Here is a 16,673-nt window from a genome sequence, read left to right as displayed (position 1 = left end):
GGTACGGGAAGTTCCAGCAATTTGCCTCAAGGCACGATGCCTTAATTGCCCTAAGACAGAAATCCACTTACAGCCAGTATCTTCCTCATATCGTAGAATTATTTATCTTCAAGTTCCTTTTCCAGCTATTGCCCATTTGCTTGAGCAGCAACATCTCTCAATTTCTTCACAACTTATTGTCCACTTTTAGAGGCTTTTGTCTGTTTGGAGAATATCAGTTTAAGTGTCAATTAAGGTTCTGTAGCAGCCAAATGTGTGAATTTACTCAAAACAACTCCAATCACTATCATCACATTTTCGGATTATTTCTGGACTCTTCCGATACTTCCGGATTTTTGCAAATAATTTATTCTATATTGAGTATTCCGTTACTATTATAAATCACCTATATATAATCCATTAAATTATTTTTTAAATATATTGCATATAATAGTTAGTTATTTATTTCTCTAATTCCTAATTTAACAATATCTAATCTGGCAGCCAACTTATTAGTTTGTCTGCATTATTCTGAATTGCAACTTCCAAGAATAACTTATTTAAATTGAATCTTTTGAAGTCATTTTCAATAATATTCAAAGTTTTCAAGAATCGTCAAACGCATTTCGAGTTGTTTATTGGCAATAAAACAATGTTTGCTAAATTCAATTTCAATGTTGACATACGACCGTTGCCAAAAATTCTTGATTGCTCGTCCTGAAAATTGCTAAGAAGTGCATACCTGGTTACTAAATATAACAGCGGTTGTAATTTAATTTTCTTGGTGAATTAGTTTTGGAAAATTACTTGATTTTATGAAGACGTTATACAATAGTTGAATTTCAGCTTATTATTCATTACAGCAGTAAAAGTTATTAAACGATTCTTTTATTTGTAGCCGCATTGCCTTTTCGAACCTGACTTAATCTATAATCTAGTCTAGTCAATCAATTTTTTTCAATAATTATGTTGAAAATAGAAGTTCAAATAAGAAAAGAGGAATAAAATACTAAATTTAATTATGTTTAGTGACTTATAACTATGTGCGTTAAGACAAAAATGAACAAACAGAATTTTAAATATTTTGATTTTTTTAAAGAACAATAATAAGTTAAGATTAAATAAAGGTATCGAATTTCTATTTATTAATTTTACAAAACTGCACTAACTAAAGTCTTGAGGCACAATTTTTTATCCATATCGAGTAGATAATGTGACGTTTCAATTTTTAATAAAATTTTCTTTCTCAAAGAATATACTAACAATAAGGTCTCCAAATACAAACTAGGTGCCAGTGACAGTTTGCTTAAGCCAAGTTGCATAAACTTTCCGATAGTGTATATAATTTAATCCGCTATTGCTAGTGGTGCATGGCATCGTGGCTTGAGGCAAATTGCTGGTACTTCTCGTACCTTGATTCAAAATTTTTGGCAGATATAAAACTTCATTTTTTTCTTTCAAAGCGATCGGTCTGAGCTGTTTCAGAAACGAAATTTCCAAGCGTGCATGCGCCTCGTTGCAGTCTAACTTTAAAAATCTAAAAATTTATTTACGAAATAAACAACAATTCAAAAGTTTGTCCAAATGCTAATTCTCAATTATTATCTATTTCCAGTAGGGTTGAACATTCGATTTGTATTGATGGTATGACGTGCTGATTAATTTTTGGCAAAGGTAGGTCCAGCCGTTTCGAAGATACGGGGAAAAATGTGCCAAAAATGATATATAAGTTTTTGAGATAATGGAGCGTTCAATTTGAATGATTAAAAAAACGAAAGATTCAAAAATGTATTGACGAAACGAAAATCTAATTAATTTTTTGGGAAGGCAGGTGTAGCGATTTCGGAGATCCGATATAAAAAGTAACTAGTCGTGCATGGCATCGTGCCTTAAGGCAAATTGCTGAAACTTCCCGTATCGTAATTAAACATTTTTAAAAGCTCAGAAAAAAAATCGACTTTTATTGAGAATTTTAATTTTTTTTTAACATTTTGAACACATTTGAAAAGTTTGAAAAAATTTAAAAATATGCTTATACATATTTATACCTATTTTCTGTACTCTTTGTCCCGTTTTTCCGAAATGGCTGAATCAACATTCGCTAAAAACTAATCAGCACAACTTCTTATGAATAGGAATCGAATGTTTTTTGAATAATCCAAATCGATTAGTCGGTGCTCCCAAAAACATCATCGAAAAATTGTATCCATACATACATACTACATACACACATACGCACAAACCCATTTTTGGAAGATTACTATTTGTAGTACGATGATGGACGATTATTTGTGAGCCGAAAGCCAAATGGCTTTTTTTATATGCATATCAAATTATCAGGTATTTTATACAGATTTTAATCATAAGTACCAAAGTAATAAAAAACGTCATTTTTGTTTTCAAAAATTTCAAAATTCTCAACAAATGTGTTTTAAAAAACTTAGTTTTTGGTACGGAAAGATCCAACAATTTGCCTTGATTCCATGCACTACTAATTAATAAACAAATTCTCTCTATTACAATTAATTCCCTCAAAGAGTGTACCATGGATTGAATGAAAGAAAAAAAGACAATCGCAATCGCAAAGGTAATCGTAACAGAATAGAACCATGTAAGCATGAAGTAAGTGGAAGTAAGGAGGAAGAGCAACAGAGTAGTCGCAGCCGCAGCCGCAGCCGGTACTTTGTGCTAGCGTAAATAATCGCTGATAATTATTACTCTCGACAAAAAAACAAACTCATGTACGACACGATTTACTGACTCATTCACGACATCACGGACGGAAAATAAAGCTTTTTGTTACGGAAAATAGAGAAAAAGTTAGGTAACACAATAGTCATTCTATATTAGGTCGAACAGCGAACAGAGTGGCATTGGATGCTGGAAATGATATATGAGCATCATTTTGAAACAGTTACGAAATTACCTGATGTTCTGGATCCAATTGTTATATTAATTGCAGAAACTATTAGGGATAGATAAATAAAATTTTAAACTAGCTGTAAGTGGAATTCTGTCTTGAGGCAATTATGGCATCGTGCCTTAAGGCAAATTGCTAGAACTTCCCGTACCGTAACGAAATGTTCGTGGAATACTGAATGTTTTCAAATAGATTATTATAAATATTGTAACATTGTCTAATATTTATAAGAATTATATAAACTGAATTGCAAGTTGATATTATTTGTAAAGTATATTAGAACTATAGTCAGAATTAAAATAAAATCTGAAATATTTTCGATATACAAAAACTAAAAAAAAAAAAAAAAAAATGGAACAAAATTTTTTTTCCAAAATCAATTATTTTGTTAAGACAAGCAGAAAGTTCTTTGAATCATTTAAATCGGACGTTTAGTTCTCTCAAAAATTGCCATTTTTTACATATTTAGCTCCGTATCTTCAAAATGGCTGGGCCTGCCTTTGCCAAAAACTAATAAACACTTCTCCCAATCATTACTATAATAATTGATTGTTTTTTACATCATTCAAATCGGATACTCCGTTCTCTCAAAAATTCGGTTTCTATTTTTTGCACTCTTTGCTCCGTATCTCCGAAACGGCTGGACCTGCCTTTGCCAAAAACTAATCAGCTCTTTTCCCTATCAATAGGAATCGAATGTTTTTTGAACCATTCAAATCGGTTGATCCGTACGCCCGAAAACGTGGGCGAAAATTTGTATCCATACATACATACACACACACACACACACATCCATTTTTTCTGAGGTATGCCAAAATGTTCAGAAACCTTCAAAACGTCGAAAAATGTAAACATTTTCAATTCCGATTTTCGGCCCATTACAATAACTTACCCTACGGGAAGTTAACTAGTGGTGTACGACATCCTGCATTAAGGCAAATTGCTGAAACTTTCCGTACCCTATTAACATTCGAAGAATAAAAATAATCAGTCAACAAAAATGTCTATGAATAAATACAAATACAAACTAGAATTTTCATCATTTGTTCCTTGAAGACAAAATGTGAAAACTTATTAGATTAGACGACGTTGTTTATATATCTTTGGATGAAATAAATATAAACAAAATTTAATTAAGCGGACTTATTGTTAGAATGAACATATTTTATTTCAAATGCATTATTTTTTTGTTCGCGAAATATATGCACTAGGTTAACAATTTTAAATATTTCATGTAGAATCAATTATACAAACATTAAAAAGTATTAAAAAAATATTACAGACGTGGGATTCGGACCCGATCAGTTTTGACTTTCTTAGCTAATAACGCGAACGAAAATCGCAAAGATGCGAAGATGCGAAGATGCGCCAACCAACTGAGCTATAACGACATGCTCACGCACAACGCGGATGTCTAGGATCTAATCGGAGTTTCTGCACTTTTTGCTCTGTCTAACTAATCTAACGAATCGAATGTTTTTTGAATCATTCAAATCGGCCGATTTGTTCTCTCAGAACCTGCCATTTTTTGCACTTTTTGCTCCGTATCTTCGAATCGGCTAGACCTACCTTCGCCAAAAACTAATCAGCACGTCTCCTTATCAGTACGTATCGAATGTTTTTTGAATTATTCAAATCGGTTGATCCGTGTTCCTGAAATCGTCGACTAAAATTTGTATCTGCACACACACACACATACACATATACATCCATTTATTCCAAGGTATGCCCAAATATTCAGAAACCTTTGAAACGAAAAGATATATAAAAATTTTCATTTTCGATTTTTTTGCTATTACTATAACTTACCCTACGGGAAGTTAATAACACAATTTGGATATGTACATATTAATATATATGTATACATCTTATGTGTCAACTAAGTATCGGGAAATGTTTCCTAAAACGAAAAATAAATGCTTAGTCATCAAAATTTATTGTGTCGCTTTTAAAATAGGCCTTATTCGAAGTAACACATGCCAACAATTGATCCAATCATCAAAGCTCCTTTTAATTAAATAGTTTTCAGTGTTTCTGGAGGTTTTATCTCACAATTAGTAGCATCTATCGTCCCAAAGCGGTGTCCAATCTCTGGCCATCTAGTGAATACTATAATTGTCCGTTGATATTTCGCGTGTTTTTGGCCAAAAAATCGTTCACAATATGAGCCTTATGCGACGGTGCCTTTATGATAACGCTATTTTATTATATTTCTTTTTCAAATTGTTTATAGTTTTCCATGGTTAATATCTCTGAAAGGCTGCGTTTTCCCAGTGCGCAACTTCACCATGACTTGATAAAATAAGCAACATAATGTCGACGTAGTCAAAAGTTAAAAGTCTAGGTTTTAGTTAATCTGGACATCGCCAATTCATTTATCCACATTTTATCATCTTTCATGATGTGCTTCGGTCCAAATTCACTTGTTCAAGCATGTATTTAGCCACATTTGTCCGGCCAAGTGTACGAAGAAAGTTCAATGCACGTGGAACATATCGAATAGAAAAGCGTCCCATATCCAATTTGACGGTGTAATTGATTTGTTAGGTACTGTTAGGTACGCTAATTCTTAGCTAACGAACTCCCTCGATTCTAAATGACGGTTTTTCTTAACTTTGGCGACGTTTTCATCAATTGAAGACGCTGAGAGACGATCAGATCTTCCACGACTTCCCATCCATTGAAGACGTTGATAGAAGATCAGATCTTCCACGACTTTCCATCCATTGAAGACGTCGATAAACGATCAGATCTTCCACGATTTGCCATCCATTGAAGAAGTTGATTAACGATCAAATTTTTCACGACATCCCTATCCCCTGATAATAGTGTTTTTGATGAAACACACTTGCCATAGGCTTTATGTACCATTTACATTTTTTTCGCGCATAAAATTTTGTTCAAAACAGAAAATTTAAGATCATACCTTTGTACGATATTTTCGTCCATCATAAAATTCGCCAAACACGCTTGTAGTTAGCTGTCCTAATTGAACGCAAATTACAAAGTAATTGATGAATGAGGATCAAACTTTGCACCAATATTAGGGACGTTGTGCAAATAATCCGAAATATGTAAATGGAGTTTTTTTTTATAAGAATCAATATTTGCAAAATCATATATTCTTCTAATATTATATACATAATATGTACTTTATCTGATATTTTAAAACAGTACCCTTAATTGTAATCACGATAATTTATTTGCTGATTAGTTGATATATTTATTTAAAGCTTTAATTTAAACAATTGGAGATTGCCTTAACATAATCACATAATGGATAAACAATCTACTGTCATAAATTATAAAATTTATGAATAGGTTCTTGTCATATATTTATATTAATACGACAACAATCAAGTTTGTTATTATTATTTATATCGTGTAACATAAACAACATGAGTTTATGTCTCGATATGTTATTCTTGGGATTAGATTAAATCCCTAAGGATGCACAAATCTATCTGATTATGTATAATAAATAATAAAAATCGTATATCGATATGACAAATAAGTATTATAGTTTATTTTGAGAAGACAAATTATAACCTTCTCGATTTCATTTAAAAACTAGTTGATATTGTAATTTTGCCTTGAGGCATGTTACATGAACTTCCCAATATGTGTAAATAATGGACTTAATTAATAAAAAATAAATTAATTTTTGAGTGATTAAAAGTATTCCGAGTAAATGAGAAAACAAACGAACAGGTTAATAACTCGCAGTGTTTTCTAAAAGCAAATTTTCAATTATCAACAATTTTTATAATTGAACCAGTTTGCGTAGGTTTAGTATGTTTAATGGTTTAGTATGTTCAATAAGACCAAGTACTCTATCAATATACCAAGTAAATCGTCCAATTTTAATTCTAACAAACGTCAAAAAAAAAAAACTACTCATTTTCTAAAACTTTGATAAATTTTTAAAATTAAACTACTTATCGTAAGGCCGTAATATTTCAGTAAGTTCTATAAGACCATACTATATATTGCCACAAAAAGTTCCATAAAAATCGTCTTAAATTTTTTTTTCAACAGTTAATTACAAGAAAAGGGTTCGGTAGATTTTCACCTAAAACTAATCAGTATCATTCCCAACTAATATCTTTCGAAAAGTTCTTGATTTTTTAAAATCGATTCGGTAGTTTATTTTTATCAACATAAAAATTACCCATATGCAAAAGTAATTATTTACAATGCTCATTTAGCGTGCACATATTATTTACATTGATTTGAAAAATGTTTTCAAAATTGTAATCATTTTTAATTTACTGATAATGTAAATATATGACAAAATTCAATTTCATGCTATCGGTTTCATGTTGTTTGCTTTACGTTTTATGTAAAATATGTTCTATTGAGAAAATCACGACTTTTTTCGTTGTAATTTGAATTTTAAAATTGCCTTTGCGTGACCGGGCTCATGTTGAACATATAATTAGTTTTTTACCAACACGTGTATGTACATGAATTATTTTAAATTTATCATTATATATGATGCACTTGGTTATATATATATATATATATATATATATATATATATATATATAACAATAACGAATTATAGATAATTGTTGATTTTTGGAAACGATTACGGAAATTTTTGTCCCACGGTATATAATTGCAAGACTACATTGTTGTGTCATCAGGCAATGCTCAGGATTATATACAGAATCAACGCTCATATTACACGGTATTCTAGAAGCGCGGTTTCCATATTACGCGGCACTGAAACTGCAACAGTCCTTCTATAACTAGTAACAAGATATATCACTTTACTCAATAAGTCCGTAGGATAACTAAGAAAAACTCATATTTTTGGCAAAATTCATTTTTTTTAATCCAATATATGTTTCTTTGAAGTCAATATACCAATTATAGCAATCTTCGAGTTTTTCGAAACCATTTTTGTAGTACGATTTGTACTTTCTCACGTAATTCGGCTGTCATCTCATCATTTGGCAAAACTTTCTTCAGGGCGAGCAGCGAATCATCAACTCGTTATGCTGTTGGTCAATTGTGAGTTTACGCGACACCCATTTAGCACAGAGCTTTTTCCTATTCAAATATTTGTGAACGATATGTCCATCATGTATTATTGATATCTTTAGGGTGTTAGCTATCTCAGGCAATTTTACTTTTCGTTTTTTTTCCTTTTCCAAATCGTTTCGGTGGGCTTTTTTGATATTTTCCGGTGTAACCACTTCAATTGGCCTTCCAGAGTGTTCAGTATCTTCAGTGTATGTGTGGCCACGATTAAAATCAGCAAACAACTTCTTCACCATTTACCTGGAACAGTCCAGATAATACTTATCAAGCGATACTTTGGCAGCAATGGATTTTTACCCCTCAAAAATCAATGATAAATCAACCCACGAAATTGCTTCGAAATCATGGTTTTGACTCAAAAGTAGTGTCACTTGAACCTCTAACTTGTAAACTAATCCTATAGATGATTACATAGCTATGGCGTTATATTTGAAAAAAGATTTTAGAATATCTTATTAGCGACTATTTAATATTATACAATATGTTTCTATCATAACTGTGAACGACATCGGTTTTAGTAGTGTCAGAGCTATTTGACAGAACATTAGTATTTCTTAACAAATTCTGTTTTTAATTACAAAGCAGATTTTGGTTTAGTATTAACTTCCCGTAGGGTAAGTTATTGTAATGGGCCGAAAATCGAAATTGAAAATTTTTGCATTTCTCGACGTTTTGAAGGTTTCTGAGCATTTTGGCATACCTCAGAAAAATGGATGTGTATGTGTGTGTGTGTGTATGTGTGTGTGTGTGTGTGTATGTATGTATGTATGTATGGATACAAATTTCCAGTCACGTTTCCGGGCGCACGGATCAACCGATTTGAATGATTCAAAAAACATTCGATTCTAATCGATAGGGAAAAGAGCTGATTAGTTTTTGGCAAAGGCAGGTCCAGCCGTTTCGGAGATACGGAGCAAAGAGTGCAGAAAATAGAAATCGAGTTTTTGAGAGAACGGAGCATCCGATTTAAATGATCTAAAAAACATTCAATTAGTAATGATTAAGAGAAGTGATTGTTAGTTTTCGGCAATGGCAGGCGCAGCCATTTCGAAGATACAGAGCTAAATGTGCAAAAAATGGCAGTTTTTGAGAGAACTAAGCGTCCAATTTAAATGATTCAAAAAACTTTCAGCTTGGTGAAAATAATTCAGATTTTATTGTTAATTCTGATTAAATTTCTAATATACTGTAAATAAATGATTTGAACTTTGCAATTCGGTTTATATAAATCTAAATATTAGAGAATGTTACAATATTTATAATAATCTATTTGAAAACATTCAGTATTCCTCGAACATTTTATTACGGTACGGGAAGTTCCCGCAATTTGCCTTAAGGCACGATGCCATAATTGCCTCAAGACAGAATTCCACTTACAGCTAGTTTGTTTCCATTTTTTATCAAATCCTTATATAAACCTTTCCATTTGCTAGAAATAATTCAAACTCTCCAATTTAATAAAAGAAAAACATATTTTTTTTTAATCATTATATTAACTAAATTAATTTTTCGGTCTTCATATAACGCTGTACAAATTCTGTTATTTGTACTAGTTTTGAGATTCTTAGAGCGCGGTTTCCATGCAACGCAGTAGCCTGGTTTGTTAGTTAGATCTGAATTTCTTATAGCGCGGCTTTTATATTATAGATTTTATATTATTATTCCTCAACTACTGTGCCATTCTATTTCTATGGGTCATTCCAAGACACTTTGCCAAACAAAGCATAGCACGAAGGTGAATTTCAAGCAAGCTAAATTTTCAATAATTTTTTTCATATTTATAAACATACAAGAAAATCAGATTTAGTTGCCTGGAATTTTATAAAAATTTGCATGGTTTTAGAATTAATTGTTAAAAGCGAACACATAAATTATTATAAGTTTTTGAAAAGTAGTTTAATTATGAATACTAAATGAAGTTTTGAAAAATAGGTAGTTTTGAAAATCACATGCTCCTGACAAAGTGACAGTATGTCCTAAAATTGTGATAAAAGCTTCCCAAAGAGTATAAAAATTATTAGAAAAATGAAAACAGTTTGCATGAAAGCATATGTTGAAATGATAATTAGTACATATTTGAAAAAAAAAATTAAAAAAAAAAAAAAAATTTTCTAATAGAATAGAAAATTATGGAATGAATCATCGAAATAAAAATTTTCATTGCATGTAAAAACCGTATATTTATAATAAAATACCTTGTGACTCGAAAGAAAAAGTTGAAACTAGTGGGATGTATGGCATCGTGCCTTAAGGCAAATTGCTGGAACTTTCCGTACCGTAATTAAAAATCTTGGTACGGAACCCAAAAAAATTTACACAAAATGTGTACACACTATTAAAATCTCCATAAAAAATCTTATAATTTGATTTTGACCGCCAAATGATATTCTTTTAACTTATTTTCATTGAGAGTCCATAACCGCTGGATCTGTCTTCCCAAAAATTTAATCAGTTCTTCATCTTGTCAATACAAGTAGAATGTTTTCTGAATTATTACAATCGGATGCTCCGTTCTCTTAAAAACTGAGTTACCATTTTGGCACTTTTTGCCCTGTATCTTCGGAATGGCTAGACCTACCTTCGCGAAAAACTAATCAGCAATCGAATGTTTCTTGAATTATTCAATTCGAATGATCGGTGTTCCCGAAATCGTCTACGAAAATTTGTATCCGCACACACACACACATATTTACATCCATTTTTTATAAGGTATGCCAAAATGTTCAAAAACTTTTGAAACGTAAATATATAAAAATTTTCATTTTCGATTTTCTTGCGATTACTATCTTACGGAATGATAAAACTATGTAGATTTTTCAAAAATAAATAATTAAAGGTAATTATGTGAAGTACAGAATGCGAAAACTCAAAAGATATCTTTATTTTCATTTAATATATAAGGTTGTCAAATATCTCCCTTCCGCCTTTTTGTATTATAAACCAAGAGCAAAAAAGCGGAAGGGAGATATTTGACAACCTGATATATAAAACATGCCTCTATAGATTAATTAAATACGTCCCTGTCCATTCTATCATTTTAATTGAAGAATGAAATACTAGCGTTATTTCAATTAACCATTTCCTTGTTTTAAGTAAACATCATGCTTAAAATGCATTTGTATTATGGCAAAATAAATTACATATATAATTTGACTCAGTCGAGTCATATTTCAATAATAATCGCATATTGGCAAGGACGACCGCTTGCGTTTTCTTTAGAAATTATGTAAATTGGCTCGGATTGATGAATTATTTTAAGAAATTGAACCACATAATTATAACGTAAAGTAACGTAAGTTTAACAACTTCTGAAAAGTGGGAATTGATATGATTGATATATTTTTATTATTATTAAACTGCTATATAACAGTTTTAATGATCTTAATTCTTATTTATTAGTGTAGTGTCAGTCACACCCTATTTGTCGGACCAAGGTTTATTGTCTTTTTTTGTTTTTAATTTTTAATATTAGGATACGCAAAATTTCTAGAATAAAGACTAGAATTGTACACAAAAAGTATAGATTCTATTATAAATTCAAATTTCAATCCTGAACCGATTGAAAAATTAACTAGTGATGTATGGCATTGTGCCTTAAGGCAAATTGCTGGAACTTCCCGCACCTTAATGAAATATTTGAGGAATATTAAATTTTTTCAAATAGATTATTATAAATGATGTAATTTTCTTATTTTATATAAAATAAATAAACAAAACTTAATCAATCGGACTTGAAATGAAGAACATTGTCTAATATTTTTAAGTATTAAATAAACCGAATTGCAAATTAAAATGATTTATTTGAAATATATAAGTGATGTTTTAGAACTTTAGCTAGAATGTAAATTAAAATCCAAAGCATTTTTCGATATTCAAAAAATTTCATTTTTTTTGGAAATTAAAAAAAGAAGATTGTTTTTTCAACACAAGCAGAAAGGCTAAAATCAAATCAACACTTCTCCCCATCACTACGAATCGAATGTTTGTTGGATCATTCAAATCGGTTGATCAGTTCTCTCAAAAATTGACATTTTTAGCACTTCGGACCTGTCTTTGCCTAACAACTAACCAGCACGTCTCTTCATCAATAGGAATCGACTTTTTTTTGAAACATTCTAATCGGTTGATTCGTACGCCGGAAATTATCGACGAAAAATTGTCTCCACACACACACACACATATTTATTTTTTGAGGTATGCCAAAACGTTCAGAAATCTCTGAAACGCGAAGCTATGCAAGAAATTTCATTTTAGATTTTTGCTCATTACTATAAATTACCCTATGGGAAGTTAAACTGTATTAAAGTATTATTATTTATTTGACGGCAAGTTTAGTTTTGTAGCAAGGTGTGCTGGCCGTTTTTTCTTAAATAATTGTTGAAATCTCTTTGATTATTTTGATGAAATTTTGTAAAATGATAGATTTTATGATCTACACAATCATTCTAAATTATTAGAAGGCTACGAAAGGTGCTTCAATTACAAGAATTCGTTGAATTTTGGAATAATGGGCTGCTCATGTAGGACATACAAGTGCGTGTTGGTGTACATTAATTAAAACAATTACAGAACCATTTTATAGTAAAATTAAGAATCTACCAAGAGCTTATTCGAAACAAAAACGACTGAGTGGATTAGCAATTGAATGGGAAAATTTTTCGGTTTTTATTTCTTTACTTGTTTTTTCTCTTCAATAATGAAATTACCATGCATTTTATCATTTTACAACCTTGATTAAATGCGCCAATTTTTGTTGAAACTTGCCAACACAGTCTGGTACATTTTTTTCGAACGAGAATTTATCAAAATCGACCGAAAAAAAATTAAATCATAAGCCAACAAAAAACTTTGGAATTGTGATACTGTTTAAAAATAGTTTAATAACGTATACTTAAAAATTATATTAAGGTCTTGTAAACTAAATAACAGTCCTCACGACCAAAAAAGAAACAAGTTATAAACTTCTACTTTCACATATTCTTGTTAAAAAATTCTCAACATTAATGATTTTCTAGATATCCATGGTGGACCTTTCTACCCACGGACCTTTAAACCCGCTCTACCATATATTTAATGTTGTATATTCTTGTATTACGATTTGAATTATACCGATAATGAATTAATGAGCACGATGTCATTATTATTTTCAGACAATAGGACATGTCAGCGGAGGGCACATTAACCCTGCGGTCACATCGGGGATGCTTGTCACCGGCAGAATTTCCATTCTCAAAGGTGATTTATATTAATTAATTTGCACACAAATATATATATATATATATATATATATATATCAAAGTTATAAATTTTCTGTAAAAACTGTAAACCTATAATCGGACTCAACATAAAGAAAATCGATAATCGAATCTTGAAAGGATCGCCTTATGTATGAAACACGCCTTATGTTTATTTAAAACCATGAAATGTATGGTGTTTGAATTCACATTTATTGATCAATAATTAAATGATATAATCAAGAAGTTTTGAAGAAATTTAACTACAGTAGAAAATCGTTTATCCGGCCTTCAGTTCGCGATTATCTGGACTGCCAACCACGACCAATCTATATGACCAAATGACAATTACTAAATATTTTAAACCAAATTCAACTTAATATCTTCTTATTACATGATTATAAAACGCAAATTATCAAATATATATGTAAACAATTTTTTCGCACATAAGTACCTAAATATTCTATTTCATTAATGCTTCAATTTAGTATTATGTATGTAATGTTATCTAAGAAAATATGTATGGGCATACATAAGTAAGTATTAATTTTTTGACAAATATTGATTTTTGCTGACATCTATGTATTTGTTGTTTTTAATAAACACGTAACATTATTCTTCATACATTTGAATGTCCGGATTTTCGATTATCCGAATGCCGAAATATCGATAATTAGTCCGGTTAATCGAGTTTGTACTGTATAAGTAGCTGATTATTAATTATACGAATAACTCTCCTTTTGTTCATATTGAACAAAGTTGGATTTTATTTCCAACTGAATTGCACTTCAATATCATCTTTGAAATTTTGTTGTTTAAAGATTTCTGAATAAAAGGTTTTAAAAAATGTCTTATTTTATTAAAAATCCATATTCTATGGGATGGATACCTTAATCAATTGTTAAAAGTTTTCATTCGGCAAACATTTAATAGTGCAATATTTACGTATATAACGCATATGTATATATATATATATATATACATGTCTGCAAATAATAATATGATCTATTGTTTCTCAAAGGTTTGCTATATATGGTCGCACAATGTTTGGGAGCATTGGCTGGATCAGCAGCTTTGAAGGTAAATTTCATTATACAATTTCAAATAATATTACAAAGTAATGACATATTAATATTACTAAATATGAACAATAATTTGAGTATTAAAATCATATATGAATTTCATAAATTCGAAGTAATAAAATGAATTCTTTTGAAATAAAGCATTATTTAAAAAAAAATCGGTTCTTGTGAGTCTAAACATTGGGTAGTAGTTTAAATAAATGTATTGAAATATAATTTAAATAAATTAATTCTTTTCACACTATTATCTTTCATCCACTCAAATTTAAAGAAAAGTATGAATTATTATAATACAAATATGAGTAAAACAATGTTTTGGATATATAAAACTGATTGTAAATCAAGAGGATAGTGTGATAAGAAAATATGAGCGTTAATATCAATTTCAAGATTTCAATTCAATATATTCTGCCTGTACTAATTTATTTTAAAAAAATAATAAACTTTTGTCTTCATTTGTAGATGATACTATAGATTTCTAGATTTTCAGAATAATTTGAACGTGCAGTTAATAATTAATTTATCAATAGCACTAGCTGCTTCCAATAACACATTTCCCAAAATTCATTTTTAAATTATTATTATTAGTTCTTTCTAATTACTTCTTGGATTTTTTGTTAAGCTAAACCTATTTATTTTGTAGAATTTTTTTAATGGTTTGCAGAAAAAATATTTTGTTTATTCAGAGGTTATTTATTATTTACAGTCGTTAACACCTGAATCTGTCCAAGGAATGCTTGGAGTGACCTCACCAGGAGGTCCAGTTAGTCCTGCACAAGCTTTGGGAGTAGAATTCTTCTTGGGATTCGTTTTAGTACTTGCCGTAAGTAGAAACGGAATATCACAAACTTAACCGCATTTTTTGTTAAATAATAGAAAAACTCTGAAGCATTTATATATAAAGAATATGAAGAAAAATGACAATTATTTTAATGATTAAAAAAGCGATTGGTTTTTATGTTTCTAGTAAATTAGGAACGATATTATAGGTGAAATATGTTTAAGTTTCAGAAAATAACGATAGATAGATACCATCTAGCATTGACTCTAGAAAATGAGCAAACTTATTTCCAACACAATGTCAAGTGCAAAATAACTAAATCAAATTGTCAAACAAGTTTTAGTTTTGGTAGAGCATATCCAATCAATCCAGAGGTTTTGCGCATTCACCATAAATTATTGATATTTTTATATCATAAACGTAGACTAGTAAATGCTTTGCTTTGATATGATAGAGAGTCACGTAATTCAGGAAAAGTATCATCACAACAAAATATAGAACTCCTAGTTTTGATTGCTGTTCAAACACAATCTTTAGATTTGTTATGATGATGATTAAAATCACCATTTCAATGGTATTTTAATTGTGTAAATAGTTTTGTATGGCTAACTAATTTGGTTCAATTTATTTTACCAGGTGTTTGGAGCATGTGACGAAAACCGAGACCAGCCCGTCCGTTATTTGGCACCCCTGAGCGTGGGTCTCACTGTAACATTGGGCCATTTGGCAGCTGTTGATTATACTGGATCTGGTATGAATCCAGCACGTGCTTTTGGATCTGCCGCTTTGGCTGGACATTGGCAAGATCATTGGGTTAGTAGAAAATGTTACTATATACGGAAAATCATTTGTATTCTATAAAGATTTGGGTTGAGGAGAAATAAAACATGATTCAGTTCTCTCAGTTGGAGGACTTGAGTGAATTCTGAATAATGCCAATCATTTTAGTTCTTTTAATTTTTTTTCGATGGGGCAGAATTTCGTGCCTAGTAATTTTTTCGAACTTACCAGATATGTTTGGAATTCGTTTCCTAGTTGCTATGCCAGAAATGCGAGGAAGAAAATCAATGAAAAATATTTTGCATATGAATTTTAAAGGGAGTTGGTAATTACGTAATCTAATCTTTGGGATCAACAATTCTCATTACACAGCAAATCTTGTATCATGCTATGATTGATTTAATAATCATTTTTATTATTAGTGCTGACCACAAATGAAACATGCTAAAACTAGCACCTTGACATTACACAAATATTTGTTTTGACCACTGCTATCAACAATGCAATAACAGAAACATGTGCCCAAAACTATTATTAACTATTGCTACTCTTACCTGATATTTTTCCTCAAAATTCCAGTCTACTGGGTTGGCCCCATCCTCGGAGGTATTGCTGCAGCTTTATTGTACACAACTGCTTTTACTGCTCCAAAATTACACACTGTAACTGCTCCAGTCAACGAGAGATACAGAGTACCTGCTGATGAAAAAGAGGTATGTTAAATTCTATAATATTTTCTGGTTTTGGGCAAAAAGTGATAATTTTATTTGTAATTGTTTCATAATAATTTGTTGTCTTTTTCTATAGTTTTCTTTTAGAGTAATTGGGTCTAACAAATGCATGTGTAT

At 30.5% G+C, this 16,673-nt stretch overlaps 1 protein-coding gene across 1 annotated transcript in view; it reads left to right on the top strand.

The window, feature by feature from the left end:
- LOC113363955 (aquaporin AQPAn.G-like) overlaps nt 1-16,673 on the top strand; it is an 85,755-nt gene that overhangs the window by 46,931 nt on the left and 22,151 nt on the right. The window contains exons 4-7 of the mRNA XM_026606432.1: nt 13,099-13,183; nt 14,204-14,262; nt 14,971-15,087; nt 15,682-15,858. Coding sequence (XP_026462217.1) covers nt 13,099-13,183; nt 14,204-14,262; nt 14,971-15,087; nt 15,682-15,858 — 438 coding nt within the window. The remainder of the gene's footprint in view (nt 1-13,098; nt 13,184-14,203; nt 14,263-14,970; nt 15,088-15,681; nt 15,859-16,673) is intronic.

The sequence above is a fragment of the Ctenocephalides felis genome, unplaced genomic scaffold (assembly GCF_003426905.1).
Source record: "Ctenocephalides felis isolate EL2017-DRISC unplaced genomic scaffold, ASM342690v1 CF-g0.4_SCAFFOLD_00845, whole genome shotgun sequence".
In the NCBI taxonomy this organism is placed as follows: domain Eukaryota; kingdom Metazoa; phylum Arthropoda; class Insecta; order Siphonaptera; family Pulicidae; genus Ctenocephalides; species Ctenocephalides felis.
Note: the sequence above shows the minus strand (reverse complement) of the source record. Positions and strands in the feature narration are given on the sequence as shown.